At 40.3% G+C, this 19,964-nt stretch overlaps 1 protein-coding gene across 9 annotated transcripts in view; it reads left to right on the top strand.

The window, feature by feature from the left end:
* Positions 1-19,964, top strand: part of PUM2 (pumilio RNA binding family member 2) — an 84,324-nt gene that overhangs the window by 15,240 nt on the left and 49,120 nt on the right. For all 9 annotated transcript variants that reach the window (XM_065681706.1, XM_065681705.1, XM_065681707.1 and 6 more), the window contains one exon: positions 18,213-18,281. In XM_065681706.1, the coding sequence (XP_065537778.1) occupies positions 18,231-18,281 (51 nt within the window). In that variant the 5' untranslated portion in view covers positions 18,213-18,230. The remainder of the gene's footprint in view (positions 1-18,212; positions 18,282-19,964) is intronic.

Raw genomic sequence — 19,964 nt, 5'->3', positions numbered from 1 at the left:
TTAATAACCTAATGGGGCTGCAAATAGGTTAGCGTTCTGTTTGGCATTTCTTCATTACAGAAGTGCTGTGAATTATTGTCTAGTGGCTTAGTGATCAGCAGTCAGTCCATAATATTTGGAGTTCTGGATATGAGGTTTTCAGGAAGCTCAGGATATATTTTCACGGATGTCAGAGCACTTGCAAATGTTCTTCCCATGTGCTGAAGCAAAGGGCTACAGCAGTGTGATATTGCCCAAGCTGTTTGCCCTGTCTTTTCACCTTCACTGAGCTTGCAGTCCGTATTTTCTGAGTCCCTAAATTTGTTTTGATTCTGAGAGAACTCCAGGAAAAAAAGGAAAGGACCTCAAGATCATCTAGTTCCAACCCCCCTGCCACAGGCAGGGGCACCTCACACTAAACCATTCCACCCAAGGCTTCATCCAACCTGGCCTTGAACCCTGCCAGGGATGGAGCACTCACAACCCCCCATGGCAACTGATTCCAGTGCCTCACCACCCTAACAGGAAAGAATTTCCTCCTTATCTAAACTTCCCCTGTTTAAGTTTGAACCCGTTATCCCTTGTCCTGTCACTACAGTCCCTGACGAAGAGACCCTTCCCAGCATCCCTATAGGCCCCCTTCAGGTACTGGAAGGCTGCTATTAGGTCCCCACGCAGCCTTCTCTTCTCCAGGCTTAACAGCCCCAACTTCCTCAACCTATCTTCATACGGGAGGTGCTCCAGTCCCCTGATCATCCTCGTGGCCCTCCTCTGGACTTGTTCCAGCAGTTCCATGTCCTTTTTATGTTGAGGACACCAGAACTGCACACAATACTCCAGGTGAGGTCTCACAAGAGCAGAGTAGAGGGGCAGGATCACCTCCTTCGACCTGCTGGTCACACTCCTTTTGATGCAGCTCAGGATACGGTTGGCTTTCTGAGCTGCGAGCGCGCACTGCCGGCTCATGTTCATTTTCTCATCAACCAGCACTCCCAAGTCCTTCTCTGCAGGGCCGCTCTGAATCTCTTCTTTGCCCAGTCTGTAGCTGTGCCTGGGATTGCTCCGACCCAGGTGTAGGACCTTGCACATGTCGTGGTTGAACTTCATAAGGTTGGAATCAGCCCACCTCACAAGCGTGTCAGGGTCCCTCTGGATGGCATCCCTTCCCTCCAGCATATCAACCGGACCACACAGCTTGGTGTCATCGGCAAACTTGCTGAGGGCGCGCTCAATCCCACTGTCCATGTCAGCGATGAAGATGTTAAACAAGACCGGTCCCAACACCGATCCCTGAGGAACACCACTCATTACCAGTCTGCAGCCGGACATCGAGCCATTGACCACAACTCTTTGTGTGTGGCCATCCAGCCGAGTGGTCCATCCATCAAATTGATATCTCTCCAATTTAGAGAGAAGGATGTGGTGTTGGACAGTGTCAGACACTTTGCACAAGTCCAGGTAAATGACATCAACTGCTCTACCCCTGTCCATCAGTTCTGTAGCCCCATCATAGAAGGCCACCAAATTGGTCAGGCAGGATTTCCCCTTAGTGAAGCCATGCTGGCTGTCACCAAGCACCTTGTTGTTTTTCATGTGCCTTAGCATGCTGCCCAGGAGAATGTGCTCCAAGATTTTGGCGGGCACAGAGGTGAGACTGACTGGTCTGTAATTCCCCGGGTCTTCCATTTTCCCCTTCTTGAAAATGGGGGTTATATTTCCCTTTTTCCAGTCATCGGGAACTTCACCTGACTGCCATGATTTTTCACATACGATGGCCAGTGGCTTAGCAACTTCATTCGCCAGCTCCTTCAGGACCCGCGGATGGATTCCATCAGGTCCCACGGACTTGTGCATGTTCAGATTTTTAAGATGGTCTCGAACCAGATCCTCTCCTACACTGGGCCCAAGGTCTTCATTCTCACAGTCCCTGCACCTACCTTCTAAGAGCTGGGTGGTGCAGTCAGAGCCTTTGCCAGTGAAGACCTAGGCAAAGAAGACATTCAGAACCTCAGCCTTCTCCAAATCCTGTGTAGCCAGTTCTCCTGAACACTTCCTCAGGGGGCCTATGTTGTCCCTAGTCTGTTTTTTGTTTGCTACGTACCTGTAGAATCCCTTCCTGTTCTCCTTAACATCCCTGGCTAGGTTTAATTCTAACTGGGCCTTAGCCTTCCTGACCTGGTCCCTAGGTTCCCGGACAACATCCCTGTACTCTACCCAGGCCGCCTGTCCTTGCTTCCATTTTTTATAAGCCTAAGATACCCAATAACCATTCAGTCCCAGAAAATTCAATAATCCCACCCTTCACTGGACACATTTTTCATTTGTTTCTGTGGCAATTAATAGGTTATCCACATATTGTAACAGAGTCCCTGTATGAGTAGGTGGTTTCCATGATTCTAGTTCCAGTGCTAACTGATTTCAAAATCTTGTTGGACTGTTTTTAAACCTTTGAGGCAATACTGTCCAAGTTAATTGGGTTTTCCTTACTGTGTCAGGATTTTCCCATTCAAAAGCAAATAAATTCTGGTTTTCTTTGGCCAATGGTAAACAAAGAGTCCTTTAAATCCAGGACGGCAAACCATTTCTGATTATTATTCAATTTAGTCAATAAGGTATACGGATTAGCTATTACTGGATGAGTATCCTCTACAAATTTGTTGATTGCTCTGAGATCTTGAACCAATCTGCAGCTTTATTTCTTCACTGGCAGGATAGGAGTATTATATTCCAATTCACATTCAATTAATAATTTATATTTTAAAATTTATCAACGATTTTTAATTCCCTTTCCCTGCAATTTTAAGGGGATATTGTTTTATTCTAATTGGGAGGGCCCCCCACTTTTTATTTCTACTTGAACAGGCAAAGCATTTTTCACCTTACCTGCAACTTCAGATACCCATACTCCCAGATATACCCGATTAAGAATGTCTTCTATTTCAGGGAGGCCCTTCTGTTCTCTTTTCTGTTGAACTAAAGATAAACTCAAAACTACAACTGATTCATTTTTAACTTTTAATTTCATTTTGCCTTCTTTAAATGTTGCTTCTCACCCTAATAAAGATTTTGGAAAATTTAGCATGCATAAAAATTTTCTGAATTCCTATTTGTTTTCCCAATTTGTACTTAAGGGTGTCAGAAAGAATGCCTCTCTTTGCCTTGGTTTTTGGTTTTTCGTTTTTCTTTGTTTTTTCTTTGTTTTTTTTCTTTCCTTGGTGGCCAGTAGCTCCCACATCTGTAACAAATTCTTTTCCCTCTGATTTAACGCCAAATAAGTTGCTCCTGTATCCACTAAAATTCTACTTTATTTCCTGTAGTCCCTAGTTTTAATTTAACCAGTGGATCTGCTAGGGTAGATTCTCCAGGTCCCTTGTCAGTTCAGTTCCAGTTCAGCCACCGGAGCCACCCCATGGCATTCCCCCCAGGGCAGTCTCACTTCCAACGTCCAAAGTCCCCACAGCACACCTGGATCCGCTCCCATAGGAGAAGAACCCACTCCCCCACCTCTGCCCGACATCCCTCCACTTCTGCATCCCCAGCACTCATCCCATGCTCAAACACAGGAGCTGCCTGAGCTCCCCTCCTTTCCATCTTGGTTTTCCTTAACTTAAAACATCTTTGCCCAGTATCAGAATCTGAACAACATCTCTCCAGCTTAGCTTGCAGTTTTTCCCTGTCCTTTTCCAAAGCCAAAATTAAGGGATCTGGTGGATTCTGTCTGCCACTTGGGGTGGTTTCTTAAAGTGAAAAACTTACCTGCGTGCATTACTTCATCCCATTTTCCTTGCCACCTCAAAACAACATTAATTGTAACAATGTATCATAGTTCAAAGTTCCATTTTTAGGCCATTTTTCTGGATCTTCCAAAGTATAAAAAGGCCACCATTGGTTACAATATTTTATCAACATTTTCTCATTTACTGAGCCCCCAGGAAACCCTCCCAGTTCTTTCCAATGTGCCAAAATGCACCCTAAAGGACTCTTTTTCAAGGTCTCTCCACTCTCCTGGTTCCCCATTATCAATCTCACATTCACACACACACACGGGATCCCACAGACACACTCCACACAGTTAACAACACTTGAGACAGAGACTAAAATTGTATCAAACTAACAATTAACAGTTATGACAACCTGTCACCAATACCAAAATCACAAGACTGAAATCATCACTATAACAAGCCACAAAATAGACACTCCACACAGTTACAACACTTGAAACAGAGACAATTAATAACACATTTATAACAGTCTGTCACCAATACCAAAATCACATGACCAAAATCATAACTAGAACAAGCCACAACATAAGTCAAATACCAGTAAAATCCAAAACCTTTTCTACAAGATGTCCACTGCATCTTGCAGGACCCAGACCACAAGAAGCCCCCTGCTTCTTGTGGGTGCATACCAAGCTGACACAAGCAGCCTTTACCCACGAGATTTCCTATCTCGATTTACGGAAGGCTTCCAAACCTTGCATACGCTTACCGAACCAATTTACGAAACCAAGATGCCCCCTGCATCTTATAGACTATGTAAAAGTAAAGAGTACTTTCTGTGAGATGATCCTTGTCTGCTCCCGCAGTGATCCGAATGAGTCGAGGGTTCCCTCCAGGAAAAACTCCCGAGGGCCCTAGGGAGCTCTGTCCTCAGCGGGTCCTGCAGCTGAGCAGAGAGGGTCCCATCTAGGGTGCCACATTGATTCGAAGAAAACTCCAGGAACAAACTCGCCAATAAAGTTTCAAGTTGACAAGCAGGTATTCTTTATTGCGGTGCTGAGAGACACGGGGGATAGCTCTTCCTAATGTGTGTCTCCCTATTGCTACTCAGGCCATCCTTATATAGTCACTGGGCATACATACATACTCATGAGGCTACACGTGAGTCACATCATTTTCCAGAAAGTTTCCCGCATGCGTACAGAAATGTGCTGGTGGTCTTTGAGGGTCATTTACTTCTCCCACCAATCTTCATAACTTCTGTCAGTCTTTGAAGCACCAGCTTAATTAACATTACAGACATAGCAATAAATCCTGCCCTTCTACTTACCAGTTAGTTTAACTGTACCCATCCTGGACACCTGCTATTCCCTCCCCAGTAGATGTTTACACCAGCTTAATGGGTTCATTAACACCAGAAATATAGCACAGTTATCCTGTCCTTCTGTTTATCAGTTAGTTTAACTGTGCCCACCCTGGACGTCTGCTAGTCCCAGATACTCCCCATCCCCAGGTCCTGTTTCTCTGTTCTGCTTTTCTTACACTTTTTGTACTAGAGTCCTAAGGACCTAAAACTATGTCAGCTACCTTCAAGCACCGCAATTATTTTCCATTGCAAAGCCATCATGCTTAACATTCCTTAGAACTGATTACATTTTGTGCTTTTGTGCCTCCTTGTCTCAGTTTGCAACTTTTCTTAAATTTAAGAATAAGGTATAATTGTGAAATATAACTACTTTATAGTGCTTTCAAAATAACTTTTATCAATAGATAATCTAAGACTTTTTCAAGTGCTCAGCAACTGTGCAGCGCATAAATACTTTCCTTTTATTGCTGCTCTGTCACAGTCAAAGTTTAAGTTTTATCTTAGCAGATTGACAGCTCCTTCTCCCGGTGAAGTTAACATCCATCTGAAGCTGTTCTGAAGATCATTTATTTCTGTTTGTGCAGTCGAGAGGTTCTATAACAACTTCACTCTAAGTGTTGTCTTTCTGTGTTTAAGTTTGCAATGGTTTTGTTATTTTTTTTTTGCTATTTCCCTCAATTAATTACAGTAGCATTTTGCCTCACTAACTAGAACCCCACATTACGAATGTCAAATGTATGATTAAGCAGCTTCTCAAACTTGCAGATTAGTAAAACTTTTCAAGCCTTACGAACTAGGAAGAGAAATCTTAGGAAGGATTTTCCGTTGTGGTTAGGGAACAGTGGGGGGGGCGGCATTTCATTCCTGTTTTGGAAAATGCTGTATGTCCTGTTAAAACAATCTGAAGTTCTTGGTGAGGTTTTTCCCATCATGTTAGTGCCGTATAATTTGGAGCAAGTATCATAAGGGTTTTGAGGTGAATGTTGAAGTTGTGGCTTTTTGTGTATTAAAAAATAAGTCTTGAAACCTGCATACTTGAGACATCACCTTATTACCTACTTGTGACAGTTCTGGAAGCAAATGTGGCAGGGAGGACATATAACTAGTCTTGTCTTCCCCCTCTCTTTGATTTGAAATAGCTAAAAAGGGATACTTTTCGACATTCTACAAGGTGTTTTCCATAATATACTTTAGATCATGTCTGTAACTTCAGAGGAAAATTACAATGTTGAATTCTGCGAGTACTTGATCTGTATTTTTAGTAGTTTCAAGTGTGTAGTGCAGGGATGGAATAGACAAAGTTAACTGTTGTCAGGACAAGGAGAGTAATTGCAGTCACCTGGCTTGTGCAAACAAGTTTATTCCATGTAAATTCTGCTCTTCAGAGACTCTTCCTTAATCACCTTCCCCTTCCAAACGTATTTGCTGTTTTGATGCACCTGTGTTTTCTGACCTTTTCACCAGGCATTTTGAACTGCTGCTGCTAGTTTTGGTTCACGAGATACCTGGCCAGTCTCTGCCCAGTGCATATTGTCTCGTATGCTGCCAAACTGTGAACTGCTACTCCCTCTTTGGATTATAGAATTAGTTGTGTCATTAAGAAGCCTGTTCACAAATACACTTTCTGACATACTTCTTGAGTTGGTCTTTACATTTTCGCCTAACGTCATGTCTCCAAATACCTGGCACTTGTGCATTGTTGAGTGTCTTAATGCGAACAGCTGCTTTATTCCTACTTTACCAAATCAGTTTCTCATTGTATCAGTCTTTGTTGTTTGTCTTAGATTGAGAGTTCTTTGAAGCAGATTCGTTCATACTTTAGTGCTTATCCGGTAATTAGAATAGGAAGACTCTTTTGATACTACAGCAAAACTAATAGCATGTGGTCACCTATGCATTATCTGTGATTTACCTATAGATAAATTATCCTGTATGCTGGTGTAGCACTAGGTCTGTGCAGAGTCAGGTCAGGTCTGCAAGGAATTATTGGTGGCTGCATAAATCTGAATAGTAGCGCTGCTTCTGGAGGTAAAGGGGTTTGGAAGCACTCAACACATATTTACGCACCTTGGAGCATGGCGTAATGAGAACCAGGGACCAACCTTGTGGAGCCAGTTGAAGTTTCTTTACATCTTATTCCCATGTGCTCCAGGTTCTAGGTGGTGCTGTAAGGCCTCATTCCAGATATGATTATTATGTGGTTGTGGGGTTTTGTGCCAAAGCTAGAACTTGTTTTAGGCATCCTAGGTGAGTTTTGCGTAGACAACTGGGATAAGGTGATGGGAGCCAGTAAGCTTTGGGGAAAAATGGCTGCTTGTAGTCATTCAGGCATTTTACCTGTGCAGTACATTTCTTCATATTTTCTTAGTCACTTTTTGCTATTATTTAGGGTGTCAAGCAAATAAAAATAGTCAAAATTTGGGTCAATGTTTTTTATTTTGCTTTGTAAGTTCTTAACTGCAGGTTTAGAACATAGTTTGCTTTCTTTTTTCTTTTATGTGATTAATATTGGAGCTCATGAAAATGTCTGACACTGCTTTATTACACAGGGGAATTTCCGAACTACCTTGGTTTGGTGCAGTTTGCATTAAAGTCAGGATATGTATCTTTGAAGGTAGTGGAAGTTAGGTGAAAACTTTTTCTCTTCAGTGAAAACAGTGGAGTTTGGAATTCATAGGAAGCAAAGCAGAGTTGTGGGTACATATGTGAGCAGAAGCAGGGGGGCAGCATGTTTGAGGGTGTGCTTTATTTTGGATGAGAATGAATAACCTGGAATTTAGACATCTGGTCAGTAATTTTGCTTGTAAGATGACCTTCTTGTATTTTGTTAGATTATAATTCGAATGGTGTGTGGGTGTGTATGTGTTCACAGTTCCTGCTTCTGGCTACTGTAAGTTCTTCTGGCTTTATGCTGATAGCTGCTTTCACATATAGCTGCCATTAAATTTTTTGGTTTTTTACATGAAAAGGCTGACAAATTTGGTTCTAAATCCCTTGTAACACAGATGTACTCATGTCAATCTTCAAAGTAATTTTTGTTACAATGCTTTTTTTGCCTCAGTTTGAATTGTAAATTGTAAAGCCACTTTATTTCCAGTAGTTTGTCATCAATAAGAAGTCTTTAGTGTTATTTTGGACTTTCTTTTTTTACTTCTTTTGAAGGACTATGCTGACGAACATTTAATGAGATATTAATGTCTGAGGCTGAGCTGCTGTTCTTACTGAATTAGGATTGAGGTTTATTGAATTAGAAATGGTCTCTCTAGCAGTATTTTTACAGTTGGTGGGGGTTGTTTCAGCTTTTAGGCAATTGTAGAAATCTATGGTTAGTTTAAATACGCATACTGTCCAAAGAGGGCATCCTTAGAAAACAGCTGAAAAAATTGATAACAGCAATTTCTCTTGAGTGTCTATTCCTATTCCTCTGCTGTAGGCAGATAAGTGGAAAACACATATGCTTCCCTTTAGTAGTTCTTCTAACATACATTAAGAGAAACATGCTTTACTGTTCTCTGGCTGACCTTGAGGTTATGTAGAGTTCAAAAGCTCAAAGAATCAAGGTAGGTTTTGAAGCACACTGGCATATATTTGAAACTTTTGTGGGTTCTTTTTTTTCCACCGGCATTTTATGCTGGTGATACAGACAAGTTGTGTGTTTTAGCAGCAGCTTTCTTTAGAACAACTAGTTATAGTGGAAAGAGAAGTCTAAGAATTCTGAATTTCCTTTTTGTACTACCTGTGATTCAATCGATTGAATCAATTCAATCAATTGAATCAACACAATCAATTGCCCAAAGACTAGGTAGTTCAGTTGCTTTATCTCTGGCTTTAGCACCCTCTTCTCAAAGATCAGACTGTTGATATTCCCTGGTTTCCTCTTGCCTGCTGGAAGAGAAATAAAAACCAAAGTGGAGTTTATTCAAAGGGTACTGGATCGCGAGGGAGAAGTCGCAATGCTAGAAACTTCTGGGCAAAAGAATTGAAGCTTCAGGGTTTGCATCTAGTGTTCTTGAAAACTATATCCTTTACAAATGAATGTTACGGTAAGCACATCTGCCATATTCAGGAGTAAAGAAAATGAAAGTAAATGGTCTGAAGAAGGGGATTGCTGTATATCCAGAACCGCTCGGGGTGGGAGGAACTCTTCTGAAGTCACTGCTGCATAACAGTAACATAAAATAAAAGCTTCCTGGAAATTCTTTCAGTGTGGCTTGTTATTTCCTCACCCCTGCTTTTAATGGGGAGGCGGGAAGTGTGGGGGTGTGTATACATCTGTACAAAATCTTTTTCTTGGTATAAATGATACTGTTTAATCAGTTATGTTCCATGGGATTCTTTAAAATCGCCTTCTTTTTAAGGTGGTATTAAAAATACATAATTTCTGAAACAAAAATCAAAAGCTTGCTTTTTTTACTTTTTGGGCAGGGAGATGTTCTGTTTCAGATTCTCTGGTAGCAAATAGAAAAGTGATAATTTATATATATAGTGTGTATTTATATGTAGAAAACACCTCAGCAAAAAAGTTGATTGCAGTGTGGAAAGTTAACTTATGGAAATGTTTACTTGATTCTAGGCCTGTACATTCCAATTGTTCCAATTCTTGTTAACACATACAAGAAAAGCTTGTTGACTCTCTATTAGAACGAAAGTTGCATTTCATTAATCATTACAATATGTACTGAGATAAATTGTCCCTAGTTCCTGCTTGTGTGCAGATAAATTTGGAATTTATACAGAGTGTTCATCTTCAGAAAAGGCAAAGTTTTAAGCCTTTTTTTAAGCAGCATACTGCCTTGAGAGAGCTTAAGTTTCTTTGTGAAGTTTTTTAACTTGCTAGATAAAGTTTTTGACTAAGAGCTAATGATGAATTAGGACTGGTGTCTCAAAGCAGCAGTGCAGCAAATTAATGTCACGCTTCTGTACAGAAGTAGCTGCAGAGTGTTTTATTTCTCATTGATAAAGCCTTTCAGTGTAGACTGGAGCAATAGTTAGAAATTTGTCTCATGAATTTGCCTAAATTTCTGTTAGGTGACCAGTAGCGCATGCTACTGTCTTGTAAGAAGGTGATGCTGTCTGACTAGCCTAACAGGAAAAGTACAGCGTTTTAAAATTAGAAAGAAATGTCATGTACCTATTTTAAGTAATTGGCACCAATGAAGTAAACGTGTTTAGACAAGAACTGCAATTTAAGTTTCAGTTCACAGCTTTGTTTTCAAACTTCTGAATATATTTAGAGCCTTCCTGTTTTGTTTGTGGTGTGTTTGTGCAACTAGATGGGATTGCACCTAAACTCTTTCACATTAAAGATAAAACCCGTGCACTTTCTTGCATGAAAGACAATTTTTCAGTTTGATTTACAAGCACTAAAGAACCAGTCAGCCCCTTTTGTTTGAAGAATTATCTTTTCTTGTAGCTCATATAAATAATAAGCTACAAACATATGGATAAATATTTTAATCAATTGTTAGGGGTTTTGTTTGGGTTTTTGATTACATCCATGTATATATATAAAATCCTGTTTATATAAACTCATTGCCAAGTTTTCATGGAATTTTTCTTTTATTTTGTAAAATTATATATAAGCCTTTTGTCAGCTCTCTCTTCTCTAGACTTTTATTTTACAAAGTTCTGCAACATCTGTCACCCCAACTTCCTGTTCTGTACCTTTCTTAGACACTCTTCTGAGTTGATAATTTCTTTCACAATTAAAAGACTTTGGGAAGCCTGCTAAATTATGTAGTATAAGCTATATGCCCTGCTTATGCTGGAATGCATCACTTTAGCTCTTCAAATGGAGCAAGCACGGGAACTGCTATAAATAGTTACAAAATCTGATTTCAGGACAGACACATTATTATTAATTTATGCAAGGCTGATAATTCTGCCCGCATTTGATTGTCAGGATTAAAATCCTGAGCTTGAGGACACATGACAGTAGCTTAGAAAAACTTGTGCTGACAGTTCTGCCACTTGTAGGGCAAAGCTTGAACTTGTTGGGTGGGAAGACAGGCATAAAGTGTGTCTGCAAGGCACTTTATGTGCCTTCCTGTGCAAGGAAGATGTAAGTTTCTTATCGTGATGGAAGAGTTCATGTTTGGGGGGAACGAGTGCAATTACCTAGTTCTTACATCACGTTTCAGTCCATAGCTAGGAACAGAACCTAGGGTTCTGAATCTTGTTAGGCCCGTAAACCATCACATAGCTCTGAGGCAGGTGGCAAGGTCATTTTCTTCTACTTTTCTGCACAGGAGCTGGTGTCCTGTTAGGCTTGTTCTGTATGGTCTGTTGGCAGACAATTATATGCAAGTAGATCCGTAATTTCCAGACTTACCAAGGACTTGTCAGATGCTATCCAGCATAATTACTATATATATATGTATATATATTCTTATATATATGCTGTTGATAAAAACCTAGGAAATTCTTTTCTCCTGTGTGCATGCTTCCAGATTACTGAAAAAAAAGCAAGCAAAACATTTGGTCAGTGTTGTGTATACAACTGTCAGCTCTTAGGATCACCTAGCTGCTTTGTGACTTAACTTTTTCAGCAGACTGGACAGTGTTTTTGCTGAGTATATTTAATTTTCCCCCTCCTCCTTGCTACATGCTGCAGAATCGCTACCTTGAAATCTGCTTATTTGATTTTTTCCATTGTTGGTGTCCTCAGCGCTGTTAGGATTGCTTCTCAAACCACAATACAAAATGAAACTCCAGGAAAAAAACCACAAGAATGTGAAAACCAGAGTGATGGCTTAGCCAGGTCAACTAAACTGACAAACTAAAATTCTTTTGCAAGTGTTTGAATGTATTAAGGGTCATAGAGTCCAAAAGTATAGCTCAACCTGAGAATGAGTTAGGAAGCCTAAAATAGAGGGATGAAGAATTACGCAACTGCCGAAAGTTTGACTTGGGTTTAGAACGCTATAATTCGGTGAAAATTATTGAAAACTGACTGGGGACAAATGGTATGCTTTTGGGATTATAACCATGGAAATATGTGTTAGCACTTAAAACTGGTTATCTGAGTGTTTTGTCAGAAATGCCTAACATCTTGTTTGTTCGGCCTGCTGAAGGAGCTTGGACATTCTGGAGTATTTGGTTAAGTCTGCAGTTGCATTACTGTTCCATATTGTCCTCAGAAAATCATAGAATCATAAAATACTGGATTGGAAAGGACCTTAAGGTCATCTAGTTCCAACGCCCCTGCCATGGGCAGGGACACCTCCCACTAAACCATGCCAAGCAAAGCTCTCTCCAACCTGGCCCTGAACACCACCAGGGGTGGAACATTCACAACTTCCCTGGGCAAACCATTCCGGTGCCTCATCACCGTCGCAGTAAAGAACTTCTTCCTTATATCCAGTCTAAATTTCCCCTGTTTAAGTTTGAACCCATTACCCCTTGTCCTATCAGTACAGTCCCTAATGAAGAGTCCCCTCCCCAGCGTCGTTATAGCCCCCCTTCAGATACTGAAGGGCTGCTACGAGGTCTCCACGCAGCCTTCTTCTCTCCAGGCTGAACAGCCCCAACTTTCTCAACCTGTCTTCATACGGGAGGTGCTCCAGTCCCCTGATCATCCCCATGGCCTTCCTCTGGACTTGTTCCAACAGTTCCATGTCCTTTTTATGTTGAGGACACCAGAACTGCACACAATGCTCAAGGTGAGGTCTCACAAGAGCAGAGTAGAGGGGCAGGATCACCTCCTTCAACCTGCTGGTCACACTCCTTTTGATGCAGCCCAGGATATGGTTGGCTTTCTGGGCTGCGAGCGCACACTGAAGCTGGCTCATGTTCAGTTTCTCGTTGACCAGCACCCCCAAGTCCTTCTCCTTAGGGCTGCTCTGAATCTCTTCTCTGCCCAACCTGTAGCTGTGCCCGGGATTGCTCCGACCCAGGTGTAGGACCTTGCACTTGTCATGGTTGAACTTCATAAGGTTGGCATCAGCCCACCTCACAAGCGTGTCAGGGTGCCTCTGGGTGGCGTTCCTTCTCTGTAGTGTATCAACCGAGCCACACAGCTTGGTGTCATCGGCGAACTTGCTGAGGGCGCACTCAATCCCACTGTCCATGTCAGCGGCAAATATGTTAAACAAGACCGGTCCCAACAGAGATCCCTGAGGGACACCACTCATTACTGGTTTCCAGCTGGACACTGAGCCATTGACCACAACTCTTTGCGTGCAGCTGTCCAGCCAGTTCTGTATCCACTGAGTGGTCCACCTATGAAATTGATGTCTCTCCCAATTTAGAGACAAGGATGTCATGTGGGACAGCGTCGAACACTTTGCACAAGTCCAGGTAGATGACATCAACTGCTCTACCCCTGTCCATCAGTTCCGTAGCCCCATCATAGAAGGCCACCAAATTGGTCAGGCAGGATTTCCCCTTAGTGAAGCCATGCTGGCTGTCACCAAGCACCTTGTTGTTTTTCATGTGCCTTAGCATGCTGTCCAGGAGAATGTGCTCCAAGATTTTGCCAGGCACAGAGGTGAGACTGACTGGTCTGTAATTCCCTGGGTCTTCTATTTTCCCCTTCTTGAAAATGGGGGTTTAATTTCCTTTTTTCCAGTCATGTTACCTCCTTTGCCAAACACAGCATAGCTGTAGACTTTGTATTACTTGGGAACAGCAGCTTTGCTTAACCTGTTTGTAATAGGTGATGCATCTAGCCAAAGGTGGCTTTAATGGAACAAATGCCTTGTTTTCCTAAAACATTGCACCAAATGTCTGGTATTTTGTAACCAGCTTGTGTACAAAGCATTTCAGTTGTGATTCCAGTAGTTTTCTTTTCAACTGCTCAGCGGTTTTGTTATCTGGATGCACTGTTGGCTGGATTCTAAACCAAATAATGACATTGTAGGTAATTTGTCAAAATATCCTATAGGCGAAATCTGTGTATAAAGCCCTGAATTTCAGTATTTCATAGTAGAGTTTTGGGCATTTGCAGTTCAGGCTTGTCTAGTTTTCTCTTACTGTCCTTTGTTAGAAATTTCTACTAGATTTGTGTCTAGTATTTTAATTTGTATTAAAATATTATTTAGTAGTTTCAAGGTGGCTACCCATCTGAAATGTTTTGGGGGTTTTGTTTGGGACATTTAGGGTTTTTTTTTCAGTATCTAGTACCTAGACTTCACAAGGTAGTGTTTAACTTAATGGAGGGCTGGCAGAATTGGTGTGTTGTGTTTTAAAATAGTAGGCACTTTTGTGTTCTTACATTAGTTTCACTTGCTAATAAGAAGTCTTCTGTATATGGTAATAATGTATAGTCTTACATAATGTACATAAGATAAATGCTGTGGAAGAGCCACCCCTTAAGAAAACTACTAGAAAGGCATTTTGCATTAAAGTCATTCAGTAAAATAAAAAAAAAACTGGGGGATTTGCAATATGAACAGAAGCTTGCCTTTCTTTACAGTCACAGTGCTGTAATTACCAAGTGGTTTGTGTTGAATTTCTGGCCCAGTACCGCAGCTTCAACTGTAAAGTGGGTCCTCCCTTTCTTTGCATGGTGTTGGGGTATTCACCTGCGAGGGGAGGGATGAGATCTGGAATTTCTTAATGCAGAAAATTTTTTTCCTACTTTCTGCTCAGCTGTTGTAACCACTTCTGATCTATAAAATTATTATATTTCTCTTTATATTTTTGTTTTGATCTTATTTTTCTCCAACTCTTATTTCAGAGAAAGGACAGATCTTTGCTTTTGCAAGAAAATGGTTAGAAGCTGACTTCCAGGAGGGTGCAGTGTTATTGTAGAGAGTATTTGTCCCTAGAACCTGGCGCCTGGGTGCCAGAAGTGGGTATTATTTTGAGCAGTGTTTCTTGTGGTAATTGTAGATGACTCTCCAGTCAACAGTCTGCCTCTGGAATTCTGTCCTGAGTTATGTGAGGACACGGTTTTGTGTTACTGGTTTATCATGTAGTTGCAACTAAGCAGGTACTTCTGCTCCACCTTGCCCCAGACCAGTTTCTCCTTGTTGCTTTGCCTCTATCACATCTAGTGGTCTTGCTGCTGTGGTTCTTCACCCAGTTCAGTTGATGTGGTGCAGAGAAAAAGAATAAAAACCCCTTCTGAATAAAACCTTTTACATTATGATTATCAAGTTCATGGGTACTCTTAAGCTGTTCTATCTGTTTTAACAGCGGTGTGTGAGGAACTGTTATAACTGACGACTGTGTGTAGTATCCATTCGTGTGTAATTTGGGGGCCCTGTGGAAAGATCTGATGTGTATCAGAAGTTTGAAAACATTGCCAGTTTCTCTTATTTGGAAAGGCTTATTATTGTTCAACTGGAAATTTAAGATTAGATTTAGCAACTAATCCCCAAAGCAGGTAGGTGATAAATGGAGAAATTGTCAGAGTGATTGTGGGGGAGAGAAAACAAGAAAAAAGATGTAATCAACCAAAACCAGGGGAAAAATGTAAATGTTGAGCAGTATGTTTCATAGGCCTCTCTGACTTATGAATTATTCCACATAACAGAGAATGAATAAAAATTTTGTTGGTGGTGTTCTGAATGTGAGGTAAAAAAAGTCTGTGTTGAAAATATTTATTTCCGGAGCATATGTGTTAGGTGAATGTTTGCATTGAAATAGAGAAAGTAAAACTCCCTGGTAATAGAGATGATCCTAACCAAGTTTCTCTTTCAGGGAAAGGGCATGTCTTTATATGTAGGAGATCTAGCTTGGTTGTCATTCTGGATGTTTTCTTCTGTTGTTGTAGTGATAGGGCTAGCACTGAAGAGAGCAGAGCTGAACATACTAGTGCTGCCTTTCTCCAGTCTGTAACCTTATCTGTGAAACACATATTCATGAGATGGGACAGGATTTTGTGGGCTGCTGTTTTTTATGGAAATGGGAATCGAGGCTCTCTTTGCTCTTTGGAAGAAAGGGGACAGTGAGCAAAATCAGTGTTTGGTGTGCTAAAGTTTATTTATGGTTTCAGGAAACTTCAGTTCCTTAAGAGTTGATTGAACTGCTCAGGGGAAAAAAGATGCAGTAGCTGTGTTATTACCCTGATTCTTGGATTGTCTTGTCTTAGAGACTTAGAAGTGTGTGTGGCCATGTTTTTGAACTTTATTGAATTGTGAAAAATAAGCATTTGGTATTAGGTCTTGCAGCACATAAACCAACAAAAAACCTCAACAAAACCCCAGCCAACTAAAGAAAGAAAAGAAAAAAACAACCAACCAAAAAAAAAAAAAAACCAAAAAAATCAAACACAAAACCAAACAAAAAACCAAACATACACAAAGTCCAAACAAACAACTCTTTCCCCCTCCCCCCAAAAAAACACCCACAGGTGAAAAACATATAAATCTTTCAGGCTCAGTTGTTCTTTTACTTAACTTTGACTTGGGTAATGTTTATGGTAAATACAGTTTGGCAAGGTTTAGCTACAAATTGTGTTTAGAGATACTGTGAGACCAAAGTCACCTTTTGAGACAGAAGTACCTATTCTATGATTCTAATTTACTTGTTTGAGTGTAATTGAAACCAAAGTGCATGACTTCAGCAGAGGCAGTGTCTTATGGTAAGATTGTCAACTCAGCCACCTGTAAAAGAAATTATGTTCTCAGAAACTGTAATATTCAAATTCAGAAGTCTTCAAAATCTGAATTTCTCATTTTTCTTTCTAAATAATTTGTCTTCTAGAGTTAATTTTTCTATGTGCATGCACAAAGATTTTATTATCCTGTGGAGCTAATAAAAAAACCAAGCCCTAGCTTCTTTCACATAAATTATAAGCTTTTTTTTTATTTGTTTGAAAAATCTTTAGCTGTTTTAAGGAAACATAAAACAAATTTGCTTTCAGTTTTTGGAAGATTAAAATTAACCTAATTGTCTTAAATGTCAGCATCACTGGAAAAAAGGTCAAAGGTGTTGATTCTCTCCCCACCCCCTGTAATTCATCAGAATTGCACTGAAGTTGTTGGGAATAGTTTTTATTATCCATCGTAACTAAAATATTTGTTCTTTCTGAAGGGATGTTTCTTTGAGCTGTGAAATTTCTTTCTCAAAAGTACAGAGACAGCCTCTGAAGTTAATGGCTTATAATGATTATGGGGCAATAACAGTATTTTGAGAGTAGAATTTTGAGAATAGAGCATCTATTGACAGATAATTAACACTTTACCAACACGTTGTTTGTGCCAAAATATTAAATATGCAAGATTGTTTCTTTGCCTAGTGTTTGAGCATTGTTTGAAAAGTGATGTTAATGTGTTAGCTGTATGGAGTAGCTTAATTTTGATTTATTTGTGAAGTTAAGCAGCTGGGTTTACTACAGGAAATTAACTCCTCCAGAGAGACTGGTATCGGGAGGGAAACTTTTATTTTCATTGAACTTTCATAACTTCACCATTTCACCCTGCTGCATCTCGCTGTTGAGAAAGAACGGCAGAAACAACTCTGAATTGCCTTTTTATATTTGTTTTTCTAAGCTTGTCATGGCTTTGAAAATTCCTTGTGGAAACCATTTTCTCAGGAAAGAATGCACCCAGTGCATTGTGTCTGCATGCCGTGGAGAAGGAGGTGGTTTGTTGCAACAGCAGCTCTTGCTTCAGTAATATACCTTTCATATTTACAACAAAGACAACACACAGAGAAGGAGGAGTGCTGTTTCCTGGAAGAAAGCGTGAGAGGCTGTGATAATGCAATCAGTTAGTAGATTTTAAAAGCAACACATTGCTACTAGCTTTTGTGACCCATCTTGTGAGCTTTTCTTTGTTTGCTGAATGTACTCAGTAATATCGTGTGTGATGGCTCATATCCTTTCCAAAGGATATTGTATGTCCAGGTCTTTAATTTCACTTTTTTTTCACTTTTTTTCACTTTTTTATTTTTTAACGTTTGTTGCAAGTGTAATATTGGTTCCATAGTCAGTGATATTTATTTAACTAAATGACGACTAAAAAGAGGAAAATTCTGAAGTCTTTTGGGATTTCTTGCATGTTGTTATATTAGCATGGTTCATTAAATTGGTCACTAACTGTATCTGTTAGGAAATCTAAACTCTTGTTCTGCTGAGATTAAGTAGCAAATTTTGTATGTGCTTTCAGTTGTCAGAAATCTTGGGGAGCATTAGAAACTCAACTTTTGAAAATGTATTTGACTAATGAATTGCTTTTTTGTTTTTTCCCCATCAGGTTCGATCTGTGGATGAGATGAATCATGAGTTTCAAGCTCTTGCCCTAGAATCTCGGGGAATGGGAGAGGTAATTATTGACAGCTGAAAATCCAGTTCGTTGGAAATGTTGATAAAAATTAAGAAGTCTTAAATAATGTGATGTGAATCAAAGGTCTTCTCTGACCAAAATGATTTCTCAGGCAGCTGAAGATTTCTGTTCTAAGGTGAAGATAAGCTAAGTACTTTGAAGAGCACTGGTATGGTTGTTCACTGGATCTGCTGCGGTACTGTGTCAGTCTGATTTTATGACTGATACTCTTGGGGGAGTGACAGGGTAATTTATTTGAAAGTTTGTGCAGTTCTATGAAATGGGACATGTTCTCAGTGTCACTTTATCCAAGCTAGTGAAACAACTGCTTACTACCTCTGAGAAGCCAGAGACTGGGATTTGAAAAAGGTCTGACTCCAGAAAAAGTGCAGCTGGCATACCCTAGCAGAAATGTGTGGTTATTTACTGGTAATTTTGCTGCTAATTACTCCTTAAAAGAAGATTTTTAATCAGGATGAAGACTGCTATTACATAATTTAGCTATAGGGAAGAAGGACTCACTCGTTTGGTTTCTTTGTTGGTTTTTGCTTGGTTTGGTTTTTTGTTTTTTTTTTTTATAAAGCCAGTCCACTTGGAGGGATCAGGGAGGATGACTTGGCTCCTTCAAATGTAGTTCCGGAAACTGTTGAGAAAGTAATCAGTGTGCATTAGGGTTACTTGTCCTGACAGGACATGGTAATGAAATAAATTCACATTGAACATTTTAGATTGGATATAAAGATGAAGTTTATTGTAAGGATGGTGAGGCACTGGAATGGGTTGCCCAGGGAAGTTGTGAATGCTCCATCCCTGTCGGCGAAGGCCAGGTTGAACAGAGCCTTGGGTGACATTGTTTAGTGTGAGGTGTCCCTACCCATGGCAGGGGGGTTGGAACTAGATGATCTTAAGGTCCTTTCCAACCCTAACTATTCTATGATTCTGTGAACTAAGATTTCAAATAATGATCCTTTTGTCCTGCCTGATATTTACCTAATTCAGTTGACAGTTGAACCAGTGACAATATTTCAGCTTAGCTTTCTTTAAATGATAGGACCATGATCTTTATGGGAACCATAACTTACTGTTAAAAATCAAAGGCCATGTTCTAGTGGCTGAATGTTTCTGGGCTGGCACATGGCTATTCTTGACTTTTTACTGCAGTGAAGCATTTAACCAGTCAGTTGGCTTTTCAGCAATATTTACTTCATCCAGAGTTCCATGTCTGTCTTTAACCATCTGCCTTTGAAGAAGCACTAATAGAGGAAAGCCGGTTTTTCAGAAAGCCGAGTAACTACATGGGATATGCTTGCTTCTTCCTGTCCACCCCATCCCCCCTCAGCACTAAAAACTCCTTTTGAGAGGTAGAGGTGTTAGTAAGGTATGTGGGATAGTGCCAACAGTTGTGATAGAGCAGATGGGTAAAATTCTTACTGGTATTTGTTCTTTTGCCACCCATGAAGTACTCTGAAACAATTGAAAGCAGAGAAAGTGAAGGATGGCACAAATGCTTGGGTATTAAATTGAGGTATATGTGACTGCTCATGCAGATCTCAGGTTGAGGGACATATTTCTGCATGGTTATGATTTTATTTTTTTTCATGGTATTCTGTGAATCTGTGAAGATGCTTAAAAAAAAAAAAGCCAACAGAAAAGCACAAGAAACTCAAAATACAAACCCCCCTA

This window comes from Lathamus discolor, chromosome 5 (genome assembly GCF_037157495.1).
Source record: "Lathamus discolor isolate bLatDis1 chromosome 5, bLatDis1.hap1, whole genome shotgun sequence".
Taxonomy (NCBI): Eukaryota; Metazoa; Chordata; class Aves; order Psittaciformes; family Psittacidae; genus Lathamus; species Lathamus discolor.
This window is presented reverse-complemented; position numbering and strand designations above follow the sequence as displayed.